This window comes from Sphaerodactylus townsendi, linkage group LG02 (assembly GCF_021028975.2).
Source record: "Sphaerodactylus townsendi isolate TG3544 linkage group LG02, MPM_Stown_v2.3, whole genome shotgun sequence".
Classification (NCBI taxonomy): Eukaryota; Metazoa; Chordata; class Lepidosauria; order Squamata; family Sphaerodactylidae; genus Sphaerodactylus; species Sphaerodactylus townsendi.
In genome coordinates this window covers 74,973,330-74,993,830 of record NC_059426.1, presented here as the reverse complement: position 1 = coordinate 74,993,830, position 20,501 = coordinate 74,973,330, and the positions used below count along the sequence as shown (strand labels likewise).

The following is a 20,501-nucleotide window of genomic DNA, read 5'->3' as shown; positions in this document are numbered from 1 at the left end:
AACACTCTCCGCCCTTCCCTCTCACTTTCTTTCATTTGCTCTCTAATTAGATTACCCCAATGAATTGTCCACAACTAATCATCTACAAGGGAATCTGGAATTCATTAATACTCCACACTGAGTGCTTTTAAATAGTAGACTACAGGATGCCAGAAGTCTTGAAAGTCTTGGGTATGCTTTCTTTAGAAGTCATACAGAAGCAACGTCAGCTTCATGTGCATTTCCCCTTAACTTTGGTTAAGCATGAAGTCAGAATGTAGCCAAAGAAATAGCTCAGAGAGGTCTTTGTATTATAACAGCTATTGAGGAATCCCTTTCTTCAGGGCTGAGAACGTTGACAAGCAGGCTTCAGAAACATTCCTCTGCTGAATTTCAGCTGAGCTTGAGTGCAGCACATCTGAGGCCCCTTCCGCACATGCAGAATAATGCACTTTCAATCCACTTCCACAATTCTTTGCAAGTGGATTTTGCTATTCCGCACAGTAAAATCCACCTGCAAAGTGACCTGCGAAGTGCATTAGAAATGAATTGAAAGTGCATTATTCTGCATGTGCGGAAGGGGCCTGAGAGTTGCAAGTACCTTCAGATCTGACCAACTGACCCAGCTTTTCCAGCACTGAAGGAAGAATGCCACAGCTTCTCTATTTCAGTGCTGAGAAAGCTAAGGTGCAGCCAGTCAGCATAGCAGTAGCACATTTTCCTAGACCTTGGGAAACCCAAGTTTATTATACAGGCTGAGGCAAACTGCTCCTCTTTCTTTGCAGTGCAAGAAGGAACCAGACATTCCTGAAGAGAACAGCCTGGGGATTTGAAAGTAGCACATAGGATGCCAGTTGGCCATCACTTCTCTATCTGCATGGTCCTCCTCTATCACAGCAATGTCCCCACTCTCTTAGAAACATGCACTTAATTCCCTCTAGTCACTAAACTTTTGATGACCTTGGGGGGGAAAAGAGCAATGTCTGAAATTAATTGCATTCCCAGCATACATTTCTCTAACAGGCTTATCTATGCTCTGAATTAACAATCTTCTAAGATCAAACTGGGGAGACATGGATGAGTGTGTTTGTGTGAGTGTCCACAATTTAACAGAAAATGTCCCTTTACAGTGGAAGAAAACACCCAGAATGAATTGAATGAAATTCCCATTTAACAAATTAAATAACCTGCAAGCCATGAAGATACAGAGTGGTGCAGAGTTCTGCCTCTGAATCTGCTAGTGATGCTCTGAAATGAACTGTATAAGGCCCTCCCCTTTCTTCCACCTCACATCCCAATATCTGCCAAGGAAAATGATGATGCCAAACCCACTACGACTGTATTTTGATTACAAAAGAGCTCATGGATCCCTACTAGCCTTTAAAGGCAAATTACAGGCCACGTAGTCTCAATTTGGATTACGTCTTTTTGGGGAGTGTAGTTGGCGTGTAACCCTTCCCTCTTTGCAGTTTCAGAAACTGAGATCTCCTTTGCTGTTATGAACTCATTAAAGGAAAATGTTGAATCATCAAATCACAAAGTTGGAAGGAGTCATACAGACCAGCTACTCCAACCCCCTGAACAATGCAGGATCAATCTTCTAGAACAGTGGTTCTCAACCTGGGGGTTGGGACAGGGGTTGCCTAAGTCTCTCTGCATCAGTGTTCTCCATCTGTAAAATGGATAAATGTTAGGGTTGGGAGTCACCACAACATGAGGAACTGTATTAAAGGGTCACGGCATTAGGAAGGTTGAGAACCACTGTTCTAGAACATCCCTGATTAGTGTTCATCCAGCCGCTGCTTGAAGACTGCCAGTGAGGGGAAGCTCACCGCCACATTAGGCAGCTAATTCTACTGCTACTCTTACTATGAAACATTTCTTCCTAATTTCCAGCTGGTACATTTCCACCCATAAATTATACCCATTATTGTAAATCCTATTCTCTGCTGCCAACACGAACAGCTCCCTTCCCTCCTCTGAATGACAGCAGCTTATTACACACTGATGGTCTGCCAGGCGTTGAAGGGAGATTCTTTTTGGGGCAGAGCTTCTTCACGCAGCAGATCCCATAATATCCGCTGTTTGAGAGAGCAGGCAAAGAGTAACCTTTTCTCCTGATTTGCAGGGAAGATGAAAGAAATGCCCTGCATTATTCTTTGCTTTGGGTTTTTTGGCTCCGTTCCACCTCTCCTGCTGTACTTCTTTTCTCCCTAATGATTGGGAGGGCTTTGTAAGACTTTATTTCAACTTCAAGCATTTATACCATATTATCGAAATAATGATAGATCTAATATAGGAATATCAAAATATCCAGGAATACTGAAATAACAAGCCTCTCTCCTCCCATGGCAGCGGCAGGGGTGTGGCGGTGTGTGGGAATTGAGGGGGGGGGGGAGAGAACATTAGTTCTACGATATGGTCCCCTTCTTCATCAGAAGTTGGCCAAGCAATTGCTTTGTTTCTTTCTTTGGAGGTTATTTTTGGAAAGGGGCTTCAATATTGATAAAATTCCAAAAACAGCAAGATCAATATAACAGCAATTTAAAGGGCTTTAGCAAAGCCAGCAAATTTGCAACTGTGTGCCTTTAAGTGTGAGTTGATGAGCAGAGTTAAGAGAACCAGGAAAAGCAGAGACCCATGAGAGTTCAGCAGGCAAGCTGTTCAGTAGGCATTGGGGTACCTCCTCATGTATAAATGGAGAAACACAATGAGACCCACCACAACCCCACTGTACAGTGAAGAGCCCTGAGGTAAGCAGTGGCATAGTGCAAAGGGGATAGGGGGTGATGCACTGGGCATGTGTTGGTGCGGGGGGTGGCGTTTGGGGGCATGGTGGGGGTGCAGGGCACATACACGCCCCGGGCGCAGTTCCTTCTTGCTACGGCTCTGGAGGTAAGCATTCTGCATGGGCCAGCTTTTCTGATTCTTAAAGAGAGCAATCATGACTATCCATATTTTTTATTTAAAGGGTTAATACTGTGAGAGGTGGCAAATATTAAATCTCTCATTTTCTCCATGCAACTCCAACCTAAATGAGGATTCAGCAAAGCTGTAACTGAATTTAAAAGGCTGGGAAAATCTGATCGTATCTGATCATGGATCCTTCAGCCTCTCATTTGTTTTGATCCTCCATCCAATCCTGCCTCTAAATTGTTTGGGAACCTGCAACAAACATTTATGGCTGTTCAGTAGAACAAAGCAAGTGAGGTTTGACTGCATCAATTCCAACACACCACATTAGGCTTTTATGCTGCCAGATTTAAACAAACCTGCGTGAAAAATAGTTTAACTATAGGCTTTTGAGCGCTGAAATGGAAAATTACCTGCAGATTCAGCCTGGGTTGTAGTTTGCTGTTCTCCCTGACAGAATAGCAGAGAAGGGTAGATCTGGTCTGATTCCATTCTTATTTCAGCCTCTGTGGCTTCTTATTCATGTATGTTTCATGATCCACAGCATTAGCTTTTAAGGGGCTTCTAGGAGGAGGTGGGAACTGATCCTCCTCTGTGGGCATATAACTGGTAAGATCTAACCCTCTGGGTTTCTAACTGCTACAGAGGTGCATGGTATAGAACTGTTGGCTTTCTTTATTAAGCTGTTGAATATTTCTGCGGGAAAAAATCAACATTTCCCAGCATGTGCTGGTTGTTTTTTTTTACAGCCTCCTTCACTGGTTTAGCGGCATCCTCATACTGAAAGACTGTGAGAAAATAAAAACACATTCGTTATCTCTGCTTGGGCACAGGAATACTGGGAATCTGCCAGCATGTCCAGTAATCAGACTTGGTTTGGGTCTCTCCATTCTCCAGGCAGGTGTTTGTCCATTCATATTCCTTTCTGCATTTGGATGGCTTCCCTTACTTCTTTCTTTCAGCAGCTGGGGAAATCAATAAGTATTCAGAATGCATCTTCACTATTATTTCAGAACTCCATGTCCTGACCCCAGCAAGAAAGCTCTGCCGCGCCCTTGTTCTTCACATTTGTTCTTCTGCCAGACCAAGGGCACAGCACAGGATATATCACAGAGAGACATGAGGCTAAGCCACAAGGGGCATAAGTATAGTTATAAAGGACATCTGACAAGAGATAACGGTCAACCACCAGGAAGAAAGAGGTTCATAACCCTTGAGTGCCATTTGCCTGAGTACTACCATTATGAACTCAGCTTACAACATGTGCCAAATAAGTCCCCTTTGCTGGTAGAGGACAAAGGGTCTCTGTGTGTAAAAAGAGCACTGACCAAACACAGTCATTCACTGCACAGGAACAAAGTCCACAACGTATTACAGCTCCATAATACTGAATACAAAATTCACTGTAAAGACACGGAGAAAAAGAACACCTCTTTAAAGCACCAAGGAAAGTCCTACTTGACAGTGAACTGATGGAGCAGGCAACAACAGGCCCAGAAAAAAGCTGCCAGCTTCATCCATAGCTGTGTCAAAAAGAAAGCAAAACAGAGGAAGCAGGAACTGACAGGTTCCAGAGCTAGACAGAAAGTAGGTTTAAACTGACAAGGCTGGGAAAAAAGAAACAGAATGAGGATGAAATATTGGATGGAAAGTACAGAAAAGAGGCCAAAATGAGGAGAGGGGAAAATGCTAACAAAGGAGCAAAGTTGCACAGAATCAATAATCAATTTTCCCACCTTAGGAAATGTATTAAGAGACCCAAAGGATAACACTGACTTTGCATGGGGAAGATTCCAGAATTGACATCACTCTCTGCCATGAAGTAATTGCACGGTTCACAGTCTTTCAGCCTTAGTTATTAACCCCAAAATAGTAGCCTGTGTCAAAGAGTTTTTCTAACAGGCCACTCAATAAAGTTTCTAAAGTCTTTTGCAAATTAGCATAGTGCTATTAAGGAAACAGTGTCACATTGCGACTCTTCTGTATCCAAGAAGAATTTCTGGCTGCCTCATTTTTTGTAGTATTTCAGAAACTATTTTAATGATATGAGACATAGTGAAAGAGTTGGCACAGAAACTTATTGTTAGGTCTCAAGAGAAGGAGACCTGTGACTGGATCTACAATTTTTAAAAAAGTATTAAATTGTCACTATGTTGAAAGGGGGGCACCCTTCGATCAGGGTTGTGGTACACTTCCTCCCATGCTGTTTTCTCCTAGAAACTCATTTTATTTCACCCCTCCATTTACAGGTAAGGAAAAAAATGCAGGTATGCTTTTTTTCACCTGCGACTTGTAGTAGTTGGGGAGAAGAAGAAAGGAAATTCTATTGGAAAATGGCATAGGTGGGAAAAGGCAAATCTTCATGCTGTGTCCCTGCCCTTCTAGCTGCCCTTTACTATTGAAAGAATAACAATGGGATATAGGATCATGAACTGCCAGTGAAATTCTCTAAACAGATAAACAGTGGCGTATCGATAGAAAATGGAGCCTGGGGCAAGAACTGAGTTTGCCCCCCCCCCCAAAACCCAGTGGAGTAACATTGTTGAGAAACAATGGGATAGGAATGTGTTAAAGAAATAAAAATTACTCTGTTTCACGGCTGAAAACTGTTGCTGGGTTTCAGCTCCATACACAGTGCTAAGGAGGACAGCATCTGTTTTTCAGGGGGCCAGCTCCACTGCCTGCCACCGAAGGTGAGCAGCAGGCCTGAACGCCTGGCTCACCTTCTTCTCTGGAGCAAAGAACCGCCAGGTGCCGAGTCCCGCCCCATCCTCTCCCCAAGCAGGTGGGTGTCGCTGCCGGCGACAAGCCACACCAGGCCCTTTTCCAGACTGTAACAGCAGCTTGTAGCAGAAGGCCAAAGTTCCAGCATGCCAGGTGCTCCCTCAGGCTACCTGGTCCTTGGCTGGCTGCAGCGGCTCTGGGGGTTCTTGGCACACTTGGTGGCGCTGAGCATGACGGTGCTTCTGCTCTCCAGGCCTGGTGTGGGTGGCGCCAGGCAAGCAGCGATGAGCAGGGCAGCGGCTTGGGGGGTCTGGCCGCCAAGGAAGCTCCTCCTCTAGCTCTGCCTCGTCACTCCCACTCCAAAGATGCCGCCCTGCAGCAGCAGCAAATGCGGCAGCACGCCCAGAGGCATCTGGGACACCCAGGCAGAGGCCAGACAGGAGCCTTTCCCGGCTGGGCTGCTGCCACCATGGGCGAGGGGAAGCCGTCGGGGGAAAGGAGGAGGGGTGTGGGGTGATTTTCTGCCCCCCACATGACTAATTGGCCTCTGCCCAGGGACATTTGCCCCCACATGTCTTCGTGGGCAGTACATCCCTGCAGATAAAATGTTGTTAGACTAACTTGTGCAGGTTTAAGAGTGGGCAAGCCTTGTGTATTAAGGCAACTGCCTTACTTTTTAAATATCTCTTATAATGAAACATAACATTGTATGCAATTCTTTTTAAAATTCTTTGCGGAGCATAAAAATATGGCACTCTTTCTGGAGGTCAATCTAGTTCAGCACTGTTTCCAATGGTGACCAAACAGATGCCTCTGGAAGCTGAAAGTAAGAGTCCCCATCTCCACCCCTTAATTACTATCTCCGAACATAAAGTGTCTGGCCAATTATGCACAAGGTCTCTGTTGTGTGATGGGAGCAAATGTGTGTCATGGCAAGATTTCTTGTACCTTGAGCCCCACTTTCATTTTCCATTCTCTCCACAGCAAGTGAAAACACTTACAGTGTGTCTTATAATTTGCTTTGCTACCAGAGCGGGCAGATTTGCCAATGAGCACAGCTTTTACTTCCACCCTCGGCCAGTCTACTACCTCCACCCTTCCCACTCCCTCACCCTGCCTTCCATGCTTTCCCCTTCCATGTTGCCAGCTCCTTCCTGCTTCTCTAAATGCTCATACTGAGATATTGATATTTCGATATAATAATAACAGAGAGAGTATTTCCAAGGAACGGTGCAAGCAGGGTCTCTTTTTGGCTCCACCCTACCTCCCCTGCTCTACCTCTCCCCCCCCCCCCCCGATGATCAGGAGGATGTTTTAAAACTTTATTTCAAACACCCCTTTATTTTAAAAGATATACCAAACTCCTCCCTTCCTCCATGAATTGTCAAATCCCCTCTTAAAACCATCTAAGCTAGAAGCAGCTACATCTTATGGCAGTTATTTTCATAATTTAATTACGGAGGGGATGATGAGAAAGTATGAGCAGAAATTGGCTAAATCACTCCAATTATTTATTGTTCAAATATCTGACAACTGCATACTTAACATAAGAAATTTTCTTCCACAGTCAAATGCTGGAAGTTTTGTCCAAACATTTCCCAGTACTGTACTTGACAAGTTTCTTCATAAGCCATGCCTGCTATGGTATAAGAAAAACTGGAAAGGAAACAAGCTGAGTTGTCATAAAGAGTGGGATTACACAAGGGCAACACTTACTGAACAGGCTTGGAAACCTGTGAGCTGAATTTTGTGAACTCTCCTGGGGCAGTCCACTCAGAACCCATCTACAGGGGGGGAAAAAAGAAAGCATGCAAATGTGAGTGTCAAACTCGGCAGAAAGAAAATCCAAAATGGTGCTGCTCAGTGTTCATCAGAAAAGGATCATTTTGAGAATATAATCAGAGTTTTATTTTTATTTATTTATTAAGGATGGATATTGCATCTTCTCCAACGTTCTAAGTAGGTTGCAAAAGTCACATAAAAATATAGAAATTCAAGCACATAGGTAGAGCTTCAAATAACTACAATCAATCTAAAAAACAAGTTAAAGGAATCCTGATGCCTCATCAAAAGGCTTGGGAAGCATAAATGTTTTGCAAAGTCTGCAGAATATTAGCAACAAATTCCCTTCCTGCATGTTTTGACTGTGCATTCCTCAGCATTTGGACACTTACTGAAAAGGTAACTGCTCTTGCAGTAAATGTACACATTATGGAAACAGAGGTTACAAATAGCAAGGCTTGAGGAAGAGACTTAACTTGGTGTGTGAATCAATTGGAAGAGGCAGCCTTTCAGATGAGGAGGCCCCAGATTATGAAGAACTTTCTTGGTAAAAGCCAACTTGCTGAACTGAATCCAAAAAAACAAACTGGAAGCTAATGAGGTATAAAGTTCAATGTTTCACTAAATGAAACTTCCTTAAATTTGTCTTCAAGGGCAGCAAAACATGAAGAATTTTACATCAGGATGGATGTTACAGAAGCATGGATCAATATGGCTAAGTCAGGTTAATCTAGAGGGGAAGACAATCTGTAAATTTGATGTAAACAACAGATGACATTCTCAGCAGCTGTGCCAATCAGCTTCTCTCACAGTAAGACTGGGTCTTAGAATACTTCCAAACTCTTCACCTGACATCAAACATACTCCTTTCAGAACTGGTTGGTCAGTCCCATCCAGAACATCATCCTTCTACCTGTATCTTCTCTGTTCTTTATGGATTATTTTTTAGCTTGTTCATTTAGCTTGTGCATTCATTTGACCGCGGCACCCAGACAATGGTTCAGGACACAAAACGTACACCTGAGATATGTGATTTCATTAAGATATCATAAACATACCCATATACATAAAGTTTTCTTGGCTGAAGTACTGCTTTTTTCTCATAATGTTTTCCCTGTGGCTTGGGAGCATTTTATGATAATGCTGAGTGTGCAGGGGTGGCAGTAAATTAAAACATTAAGAACCAGTAATCTCTAGGGTCCAATAAGATGAAATGATTAGATGCAGGAAGATCTCATGAAATCAACAAGGACAAATTACCATTGTGAATCTCCAGAGGTAGAGTGTCCAGTGAGACTAAAGTGGTCTCTACCACATAACCAGGTCTGAAGCCAGTTTGCAATAGCTGAAGGAAAGAACTGTCACTAAAAAAATGCCTGATTGCTCATGCTTAGTATCTTGCCCAAAAATAAAGGTTGGAGACTGACCAATAATTAGCGAGATCCTTCTTTGTCCAGAGCAGTTTTTCAACAGTACCCTAAGCACTGCTTCCTTGACTGCCTGAGGGAAATTGTCTAACGGACATGTGCTAATTATTGTAGAAGGAGGTACTCTCAACTCTTCTTGACAAGATTTAATCAACCAAGGCAGGCAAAGATCTAATTTGCAAGTGGTGGCCTTTATAATCCCAAGCACCTTATCTACATCTATCAGACAGTAATTCAAAATGCTTCAAATCACCATGATGAACAGATGGTTTTGACGTTGCCAGAACATGATACGCATGCAACTTAGCATACAAAGGCAATCTACTGTGGAAGAAGGCTATTTTTCACTTTAAAAAACTATGAAGGCTATGATAGGCTTAGTGCACAACCAGCCTAAGGTCAAAGAGTGAGCTTCATCTTAAGCAAGGATCTGAACCAAGGTCTCCCTGGTCTGTATGTAACATCTGTACACCAATCTGACTTATTAGCAAAAGTCAAGCATTATTCCCTGTATATATGAACTGTGAAAAAGCCCTTAGCAGTAACAGCCACACTTACTTCTGAGGGTGAATAACTTCTGATACTATTTCTGGTTATCTTCACGTTACTTTGTAATCTTTGTTTCTCATCTTCCAATTTCTTCCAATTTCTAGCTTTTATACCTAGTACTACAAACTAATAACTGATGTTTCCTAATAATCTTATCAGCAGCTCGTATCAGTTTTGTAAGAAATGCTGCTACAACAAACCAGAATATGCTGAGAGATCCTCTAAAAATGAATTAATGAATATACACTTTGTCCTATAGTATGGTTACTGTGACTAGATAGCTGCAACTCTTTTCTGCTGTAAATGGAAAATATTCAGCAATAGCTAGATTTGAGGCAAGTAGCACTTTCCAAACCATCACGATTTGGAGAGTATAAGCTTTCAAGAGTCAAAGCTCCCTTCATCAGATTCTCAAAAGCTCATATCCCCCAAATCTTATTGTTCTCTAAGGTGCTATTAGAGTCAAATCTGGAGTAGAAGTCCTTGGAGGATCAGAACATCCTGCCCCCAGTCCCACTTTAGCAGATCCTTCCAGCGAGACAAACTCCCCCAAAGGGACCCTAGCCACCACTGGCATTGCCCCCTGAGCTATCAGGGCCCTCAGGTCCCAGCATGGACCCTCCCACAACCAGTCTCCTGAAACATCCTAAAAACACAGGGGGCAAAGAGCTGAGGCATGGACCAGAAGGGAGAATATGCTTGGCAGCTTGAGGCCTCCCTCTGCTAAAGAAATGCTTGGAAAGACAAGTCACCAAGGGATCGGGATTCCAGTACTCCTCATGAGTAGGGGAAGTAACTCAGTTTATGAGGAGAAGTCTAACGAGGGACCCAGCAACACCTGTAGGGAAACTGAAGGCTGAAGAAAGGCTTCAGTCAGTGTGGAAGCAACTGCCAGTTGCTTGCCTTGCTTAAAGCTCTTTGTCATGGGCTATGCTCCAGGTGTTGGTCAGTGGAGAAGGATCAGTTGCAAGACATGGTCAAACAGTCTGGTCAAGCCAAAGAAGCAGAGAGAGTCCAAGCCAGAGGGATTTCCAAGACAGTATGCATGCACCTGCACCTCCTTTCTAATGATGGGGGAATGTCTGGTGGACTGGAGACACCGGCTGGTTCTGAGGGTCCAGAGTCAAGAGGAGTTAGAGGCATCAGATCACCAAGTTCTGAGCTGCTTGTTTGTTTTGACCTGTCAGTGTCAATTTTGGTTCTACCAAGAGCAAGAGGGTCAGCAGCTGGCAACAATGGCTCATAAACAATGGCTCATCCTCTTCTTCTCCATCTGAGTCAGGAGCAGCTGCGACAGTGTCAGGGTTACAAGAAGTCATGACACTCTTGGAACCTCTCTGCCTAACCTCACAGCTGAGTTGGCTCATGGTTTGTACAGCTCCCAGTGGCAACACAACTGGTTGCATTTACATTTAACTATTCCAGCAAGAAACCTGGGAGATGGTGCCAGATGCTACTCCCTGTAAGAATGCTGAGAATAGAAATGCCTGGAAAGATACACATGGAGAGATGCTGTGGAAAGATGCTATGAAGCCATATGGGTTTTCCTTTTAGATCCAGAATGTCTAACATGAGTCAGAGGTTTGGTCACATAATATGTGGGGATGGGTTTCATTCTGCCCTGATGCATAATTTTCCTGACTTGGAAAAGGTACAAGGGGGCCAACTGCCCCTTTGTGCAGTCACACATAATTGAAGTCCCTCCTCCTAAACCAAATCAGTTCCCAGCATGCTTGGGAATATTTGTTCCCCCATGTCAAATCTGACTGTAAAAAAAGAATATAGTTGGGTCAAGGAAATCCTGGCCTGACTCATGTCTGATACCAAATCTAGTTTGGGTTTTTTATGGCATGACAATATCAGGAGTCAAGAAAAAATGAACATCAATGCCCACCTTGCCAACAAATGCCACCAGACGTGCATTGGCAGGACTGTCATCAGAGCTGAGCCAGAATTCAGAGTTATCATCTGAAGCTACAGAAAATTGGAAATCCCCTGCAAAATAAAATGAAATTGGTTAGGCAGACTGTAGTAGCAAGGGAAATTTAAGTGGGTGTAACATGTGCTTCCTAAGTTGACTGTGTTGGATGTGCCTATTAAAGTAACTCCATTGAATGTTCCAGATGCAACTGCTCTCAGACTCAGCTCTGATTACCTTAAAAAGGAAGGAAAGGAGACTGAAAGTGCAATCCTAACCAGAGTTACATCCTATCTTTGAAGTCAATGGGCTTAGAAGAGTGTAAGTCAAACCTGAGCTATGGATTTCCTTTATATAGCCAATCCAGACAGGGGAAGTCTATTGGAGTGCTTCTGAATGCAGATAGGTCTCTTGACATGGGGAGGGCAGTAAAGAGCAACATGTGCTATACAGACAGTTCGGGTAGAGGCAGGATCTCTCCACAGTTCCCTAACAACTCCTAATTTTGAGTGACTAGGGGAATGGGCATCCATACTGAATTTTCTGGAAAGGCATAGATGATTTCACCTGAGGAAAATAAAAGGAACTCCCACAAAGAATCATAGAGTTGGAAGAGACCCCAATGGCCATCAAGTCCAACACCCCCAGGAACACATAATCAAAGCACTCCTGACAGATGGCCATCCAGCCTCTCTTTAAGAACCTCCAAAGAAGGAGACTCCACCACGCTCCGAGGTAGTGCATTCCACTGTCGAACAGCTCTTGCTGTCAGGAAGTTTTTACCTTCCTTCCAGAAGTGCCAGGCAGGCATATAAGTCTGCTCTTAAAGCATAGTTTTTGTAGACAAGGTTGACGATGGTGGAAAGTGCCATCAAGACCTATTGTGAGTCAAGTCACAGCTGACTTACAGAGTAACCCCATAGGGGTTTCTAGACAAGGGGAGTTCAGAGGTGGTTTTTTATTTCCTGTGTAATGACCCTGGACTTTCTTGGTAGTCTCCCATCCAAATACCAACCAGGGCTGATGCTGCTCAGCTTGAGATCTGACCTGGGTCATCCAGAGCTGACCTGGGTCATTCCTCTCTCATGCGGACCTAGCCACTGTGATCCATGCAACGGTCACCTCCAGGCTAGACTATTGTAACTCGCTCTACGCAGGCCTTCCCTTGCGTCTGATCCGGAAGTTAAAACTGGTCCAACATGCGGCGGCTCGCCTGCTTACAGGGGGCACCTTTCGAGATCACATTCAGCCTGTGCTGCGCTGCCTGCATTGGCTTCCAGTTGAATTCCGAATCATTTTCAAGGTGTGGGTGTTGACCTTAAGGCCTTACACGGCCTGGGACCTTCATACCTTTGGGACCGCATTACCCCACATGTCCCTACTCGGCCTCTGCATTCGGCAGAGGCCAATCTACTGGAAGTCCCTGGCCCCTCGATGATGTGACTGGCCTCCACTCAGGCCAGGGCCTTTATGGCTCTGGCCCTGGCCTGGTGGAACACTCTCCCTCCAGCTGTCCAGGCCCCCCCGCGGGATCTTGGCGATTTCCGCAGGGCCTGTACGACTGAGTTGTTCCACCGAGCCTTTGGAGAGACCAGTCGCTGAATTGTGCCCCCCTCTGTTCTCCTGTGAGGGCCCCTTTACATTTCTGGGACCCACCATGCCCCCCTCTTCCCTTGCTAGGAGGATTTTTAAAGTAAGGTTTTCGCGGGACGCCAATTTAATGTAGCAATCGCTGTTTTAAATTAAATTAATATTTTAGAGTTCATGGGGTTGAGTTTTTCATGTTAGGTATTATTTATTGGTTGTTATTTACACGCTCCTCTTGTTATTGTATTTTATGTTGATGTTGTACACCACCCAGAGCCCTCCGGGGATGGGGCGGAATACCAAATTGAATTAACAACAACAACAACAACAACAACAACAACAACAACAACAGATCAGGGCAGACAAAGTTAGAGAGTGATAATTTTACTCACCATCTTTGAAGGGATGAATGTACCCAAATATACGTAGCCCATAATTCTTCCACTTGGGTGACACAGCCAGTTTCTTCACTGTTGTGCGTGTCTGCGGAACAGATAGAAGGGGGAGGAGTATTTGTGTATAACACTCCATTAATAAGGTCTTGAATGAAATATTACTCAAACATGTGCACACTCTGGAAAACAACAGAGCATTTATCTTCACCAAGCTTGATTATAAAAATTCTTCCTTTCCCTAAATTTCACTTAGAAGCTCCAGGCATAACATGAGCTTTCAACTGATGGGATCATTGCACCATTCAAGGCCATGCGAATATTTCCCTCAGCCTGCTGACTTTCTGCACGAGAGTATATTCCCCTGTCTGTTTCTGACTATGCAAGGTGATCCAGATTCAGTCTGTCCTAAGTCCAGGTAAAATTCTGTACACACAATTATGGAAGACCATAGCTTGACATATATCTGGTGAAATTCCAGTAGAATTGTGAACAAGCCAAATAACTTGGCAGGATGGACATTCAATGCAGTGTAGCTAAGAACGTTTACTACAAAGCCTCCTGCTTTTCTGGATTTTTTTTTTACAGGAACTGGCATTTTCATTTTTAGTGTATATGCTGCCTTTCTGCCTCAAAAATGGAACCAGGTTTACTCACAGAACAGTTTGTACTCACATGTGGATAGAGGGGGAAATGCAGATTCTTCCGTAGATGACCCACAGCCCCTCCACACCAGTCTTCAAATACATGAAGGTTTGCTTTCCCTTTGTACTGGAGAGTAAGAATACAAATTGCATTTAGGTTAGAGATAAGACCTCTGGGGTTATTCCTTTGCCATATATGTACAATGTACATGTGCAAGCATAAACAGCATAGGGTGCAATGCCATTCTTGTTTATGACAGATGCCCTTAAATACAACATCTCTTCCTCCCAGAAGTGCCAGGCAGGTATATAAACACCTCACCTAGAGACGAAGAAGCCCATTTACTTCACAAGGAGGAATCAAGTGAAGCTCTATATTCTCTGCAAGTATATCAGTGTCACATAGCTGTTCCCACAGCAAAGGTGTAAAGTGCATATGATTTAACATCATCTTTAATCCCCCCCCAACCCCCAACCCCCCGTATACATGCCTGAAAACATGGACTGTACTGGGGTACCCTCATATATTCATGAATATTTGTCTAAAGAAAAATGCACATCATCCATACTTCATCTATTTGCTTCAAGATTTGTTAGTTTCATACTGAAATATTTACAATAATTGTATCTGCTGTGTAAAGGACAGAGCCACCATGGAAAGGACAGGTCAGAATGTTAAAATCAGGGATAATGAAAATTTTCTAATGCTGCAAGAGTAAAGCTACAGGAGAAATTCCAAGGCTCCTTAAATAGGTATGAACCTTTCATTGCATCCTAAACCCCCAATGCAGGATCACAGGCACAAGATACTGGGTTCTCATCCATTTGTTCTCTCTCATAACTAGCTTTGTTGTTGCAAATGCTTTGAGAGTGCCAATTGGGGCTTCCATTGGCCATCAGATAGGGAATGAGTGACCACCTGAGTATCCCACCTGTTACAACATCGTTCAACATAAATTAAACCCATATGTACTTATGGCCTGCAGACAGATACTGCCCAGTATGATGAAGGATGTCAATGTCCCCGCTCCTATTAAGGCATGCAGTGATGTGATCTTACAATCATAGAGTTGGAAGAGATCACAAGGGACATCAAGTCCACCTCCACCTCCCCCAGCCACGCAGGAATACACAATCAAAAGCATCCTTGACAGATGGTCATCCAGCCTGTTTAAAAACCTCCAAAGGAGGAGACTCTACCATCTTCCAAGGCAGTGTATTCCACTGTCAAACAGCCCTTACTGTCAGAAAGTTCTTCCTGATGTCTAGGAGGAATCTCTTTTCCTGCACCTTGATTCAATTACTCCTAGTCCTAGTCTCTGGAGAAGCAGAAAACATGCTTGCTCCTTTGAACTCAGTGAGTCTTACATGAAAAATGGCGGATCTAGTCAGCATCAACAGCACGTTAAGCTTCTCTGACCGCAGTTTGGTATCTTTTTAATTATTTTCTTTTCTGAGTTTTAATGTTTTTTAAAGTTTTAAGGCGAGACTTATTACGCCTCTTTCTGTAGAACGTAGAGCTTGTTAGCTCCTTTAGCTTAATTGGCAGCATTACTCTTGGGTTTGACTGCCTTACACCTGTTTGTTGTCCACAACTTGTAAATAAGAGCGATCTGTTATCCTGTATTGCTACTTATCTGCTCTTATTCATGATGAAGAGCTCAAGGAAGTGGCACCTCTCTTCACCGTCTTCTTGTAGTCAGAAGCTATATAAACAGGCTAAGATTGATCAGTTTTTAGATGACAATTCCCTGGTGGAGAAACTACTTGATGGCTTAATTCTTTTGAATAGGTTACTCCTCTGTGGTTGAAGCTGTGCCTTTTAACCTCCTAGCTGTCCCAACTACTTGTTCAGCTGAATTGCCATTGAGAATGCAGGAGGCAGCAATGGCAAATGTGTGAAAACCTTCTCAAAATAATCAAGATATAGCAACTTATGACAATCAGCATACCTTAAATGAGCTTTTCTTTAATTAAGTGATTTTAATTTCTAAAACTCTAGATCTGCTTTTATCAAATTTTTGTAATTTGGGTGCCAAATTAGACCTGCTCATAAGTCAGGACAATCTCTTAAAGCTATCTACTTCTGAGTTGGCCTCAGACGTGCAAGTATTAAATCATGGATATGAAGTGCCATCCTCTCTTCCTCCTCATCCCTCTCAAGAGGCCCAAAGGTTCAGGCAGCAGAAAACCTCAGATGATTCAGCTTCATTACTTTTGCAAAAATCCCTAGTGGCAATCTATATTGGTGAATCCATGTTAAACTACAACAGATGGTCAAACCATGGGGCAATTAGGATTTCCTTGAGTCAGCTTGTGTCCCATGAATATCTCCCCTATATGGATCACTACAAAAGAATTGTTTTGACTTTTAGATCACCAAAAATTCCTTTAATGCTTTTGAGACGCCGTGCATAGGAGCAGCAGTGGCGTAGTGGTTAAGAGCAGGTATACTCTAATCTGGACGAACTCGGTTTGATTCCCCGCTCTGTTGCCTGTGGAAGCTTATCTGATTAGCCTGTACACTCCAACACACACCAGCTGGGTGACCTTGGGCAGTTCTTCTCTTCCTCCTCCTTCTCCTTCGCAGATGTGATATTAAAATAATGTGGATTTTCAAGAATGCTAAAATCTTCAAACTTTATGAAAATGCTAAGTTTCGCAAAGGCAATGTGATTATAACTAGGTCAAATAACTTGGGGTTTGCAAGAAATTTTAATAAAACCGGCCAAATTTTAAATCATATTGAAGGAATTAAGGAGATTGCTGATAAATGGAAGGTGGCAGTTAAAGTTATCCCTGAAGGAGATTCGTACCTCCCACCAACATATCTCTGAGGTGATTACAGATGATTTCCATTCTATCTCTGCTCAAACACTTAAGGAGACTTCAATTTGTCTGAGAAATAATTCTTCACCTGAATTACATTCCCCCTGATCTCAAAAGGAATGCAGTGTTAATGCATCAGGGTCTGCTAAAATTCCCCATCTCTCAACTTCTGGAGTTTGTGGTGTTTCATTAGATTTGGAGAATGCATTGGAAAAAGGGCTAGAACCGATTGAGATTAATTTAAGATCTACAAAAGTGCTGCACTGTGAAGCAACTAAAAAGGCCTTTGAGAAAACCTGGGCTCAAGAGCTTGCTGAGATTTCAATTTCAGAGGTCAATCCATGATTGTCACTGGACTATTGCACAGCAGACACCCAAAAGCCCTCAGTGGATTTGCCACCTTCCACAATATTAACCAACTCAGAAAGGTAGTACTTGATGACTTTAGGTCTTTGCCATTGCATGAGCAGAAAAAAAAATGTAGTTGATAGGCTGGAAGAAACGACATCAAAATGTATCAGCCTCATTAACTCTTCCCAATGGAGGCATCCAGTTAAAAAAGTGGCCAGTCACTTCAAATTTGTCTCTGGGCCCTTTAACTTGTGTTAAAGTTTAAGTGATCACCTTCCTTTAGTGTTTTTTGTGGTATGCCAATAGAAATGGGGATTACTCTATTGGTAATTTAATTACCCAAATAGTTGATTACTTTAAAACAAGGATCTTGCCAGCAGGGGGCAGTAAAAGGTCTAGCAACTCCTGGTCTGACAAGGAATGTATGGTAATTAATAATCATATTAGGTCATGGTATAGGAAATTCCACATTACTAATTCTGACCTTGATCTTGCTTGTCTGCAACGTAAAAAATTATCTTTAGCATCTGATATGGTACAAGAAACAATCTTTTGCAATACTTAAATAGAATCAGCTTCTTCATGCTACAGTAACAAATAACTCCAAACAATTTTGGTATTTGATTAATAGCTTGGGTAATTTGGGACCACCCCCAATCTCTACCAGTTCTCCTGCCAATAGGTTTCATTATTTTGCCAACCTTTTTTCAGTTAATGAGTCAAATAGTCTGGAATCAATGGCAAACCCAAGAGAACTGGCCCCCTGTAATGGCACAGGAAATTGTTGATCTGATCAATAGTTTAAAAAATGAGAAAGCTGCTGGGCCAGATATTATTGTTCCTGAGTTTTTGTAACTTGAGATGGATAGGGGGACTCCTTTATTGGCAGCTGTATTTACCATAAGAACACAGGCATTATACCAAATACATGGCGAACAGACCCCTCTAATTATCGCCCAATTAGTTTACTTTCAGTAATTGGTAAGCTCTATGCCAAATTTTTGCTCATTAGGTTTCAAAGCTGGTTAGATCATGCTAAGATTATTGGCCCTGAGCAAGTTGGTTTTCACAAAGATAGAACAACTTTAGACCATTGTTTCGTCTTATCTCACCTTGTGAACAAATATTCCGTTTCAGGGGCCTCCAAGTAATATATAGCTTTTATGGAGCTTAAAGGAGCCTTTGATTCAGTAACAAGAGATCTTCTTTGGCACAAGTTGAGAGTACTGAAAGTTCAACCAAGGGTTTTGTTTCTAGCGAGACAGCTATATACCAATACTACCTGTCAAATCAAATGTTCTTATAATTGTTGTCTAACTGGTAAAATTTGTATGCCTTGTGGAGTTAAGCAAGGATGTATACTGGCATCTACCCTCTTTAATATTTTTAAAAATGATTTAGGGCAAGTTTTATCTTTAGTTAATGGCCACAGTCCTAAGTTGCACTCACTTTCTACTACTTCTATATCCAGACAACACAGTACTATTGTCTTTATCTAGAGTTGGCTTAAACGTTTAATGTATTGTTTTGCTAACTACTGCAAAGAAAATATAATGGAAATCAACTATGCTAAATCCAAAGTCCTTGTTTTTGCAAAGAGTTGGAAGCCTCTTTCTTGGCAAATTAAGGGCCATAAGATTGAGCGAGTGAAGCTATTTAGATACCATGGCATCCTCTATAGCTACAACATGTCATAGTCTTCCCATTGTGTGGCAGCCATTTCCTCTCCACAATTAAATGCATCGGCGATACATTGGTTTTTTTTCTGCTGTAAGGGCAATCAGTATATCCCTGCTGCTCTGAACATGTTCAATGATAGGATCGCAGTTACTGTATGGGTCCACAATTTGGTTTTCTGCAATAAATAGATCATTAAAATATTTTCATTCTAAACTTCTTTGGAAATGAATGGGGCTCCCCAGATGCGTTCCTTATGCTGTTCTGTGCATAGAGACTGGACAAGCTACACTTGAAACAATGGCATGGATAAGGACTATACAATTTTGGCTGCGTATTCACTATCAACCAGGTTCTAATGACTATATTACATTACTCTTATCTGATTGTTACATTTCAAAATGGTATACTTTGATCCTCAAGAAGGTTTGCCTATTGATTCATTAGAACATAAGAACACAAGAAAGAGCCTGCTGGATCAGACCAGAGTCCATCTAGTTCAGCACTCTGCTACTCACAGTGGCCCACCAGGTGCCCTTGGGAGCTCACATGCAGGATGTGAAAGCAATGGCCTTCTGCTGCTGCTGTTCCCGAGCACCTGGTCTGCTAAGGCAATTGCAACCTCAGATCAAGAAGGATCAAGATTGGTAGCCATAAATTGACTTCTCCTCCATTAATCTGTCCAAGCCCCTTTTAAAGCTACCCAGGTTAGTGGCCATCACCACCTCCTGTGGCAGCATATTCCAAACACCAATCACATGTTGCATGAAGAAGTGTTTCCTTTTATTAGTCCTAATTCTTCCCCCCAGCAGTTTCAATGAATGCCCCCTGGTTCTAGTACTGTGAGAAAGAGAGAAAAATTTCTCTCTGTCAACATTTTCTATCCCATGAATAATTTTATAGACTTCAATCATATCCCCCCTCAGATGTCTTCTCTCTAAAGAGTCCCAAACGCTGCAGCCTCTCCTCATAAGGAAGGTGCTCCAGTCCCTCAATCATCCTTGTTGCCCTTCTCTGCACTTTTTCTATCTCTTCAATATCCTTTTTGAGATGTGGCGACCAGAACTGAACACAGTACTCCAAGTGCGGTCGCACCACGGCTTTATATAAGGGCATGACAATCTTTGTAGTTTTATTATCAATTCCTTTCCTAATTATCCCCAGCATAGAGTTTGCCTTTTTCACAGATGCCATGCATTGAGTTGACATTCCCATGGAACTATCAACTAAGACGCCCAAATCCCTTTCCTGGTCTGTGACTGATAGCACTGACCCCTGTAGCGTGTATGTGAAGTTTGGATTTTTTGCCCCTAGGTTTACATTTTGCTACATTGAACTGCATTTGCCATTTCTTAGCCCACTCACCTAATTTATCAAGGTCTGCTTGGAGCTCTTCGCAATCCTTTGCGGTTCTCATCACACTACATAATTTGGTATCATCTGCAAACTTGGCCACCACGCTACCCACCCCTACTTCCAGGTCATTTATGAATAGGTTAAAGAGCACTGGTCCCAAAACGGATCCTTGGGGGACACCACTCCCTACATCTCTCCACTGTGAGAATTTCCCATTTATACCCACTCTTTGCTTCCTGTTTCTCAACCAGTTTTTAATCCATAGGAGGACTTTGCCTCTTATTCCTTCATTGCTGAGTTTTCTCAATAGTCTCTGGTGAGGAACTTTGTCAAAAGCCTTTTGGAAATCCAAGTAGACAATGTCCACTGGTTC

At 42.8% G+C, this 20,501-nt stretch overlaps 1 protein-coding gene across 1 annotated transcript in view; it reads right to left on the bottom strand.

Moving 5' to 3' along the window:
• Nucleotides 1-20,501, bottom strand: part of B4GALNT4 (beta-1,4-N-acetyl-galactosaminyltransferase 4) — a 188,033-nt gene that overhangs the window by 35,019 nt on the left and 132,513 nt on the right. Inside the window, exons 4-7 of the mRNA XM_048483594.1 lie at nucleotides 13,947-14,042; nucleotides 13,272-13,362; nucleotides 11,269-11,369; nucleotides 7,333-7,400 (exon numbers count right to left, since the gene is read on the bottom strand). Coding sequence (XP_048339551.1) covers nucleotides 7,333-7,400; nucleotides 11,269-11,369; nucleotides 13,272-13,362; nucleotides 13,947-14,042 — 356 coding nt within the window. The remainder of the gene's footprint in view (nucleotides 1-7,332; nucleotides 7,401-11,268; nucleotides 11,370-13,271; nucleotides 13,363-13,946; nucleotides 14,043-20,501) is intronic.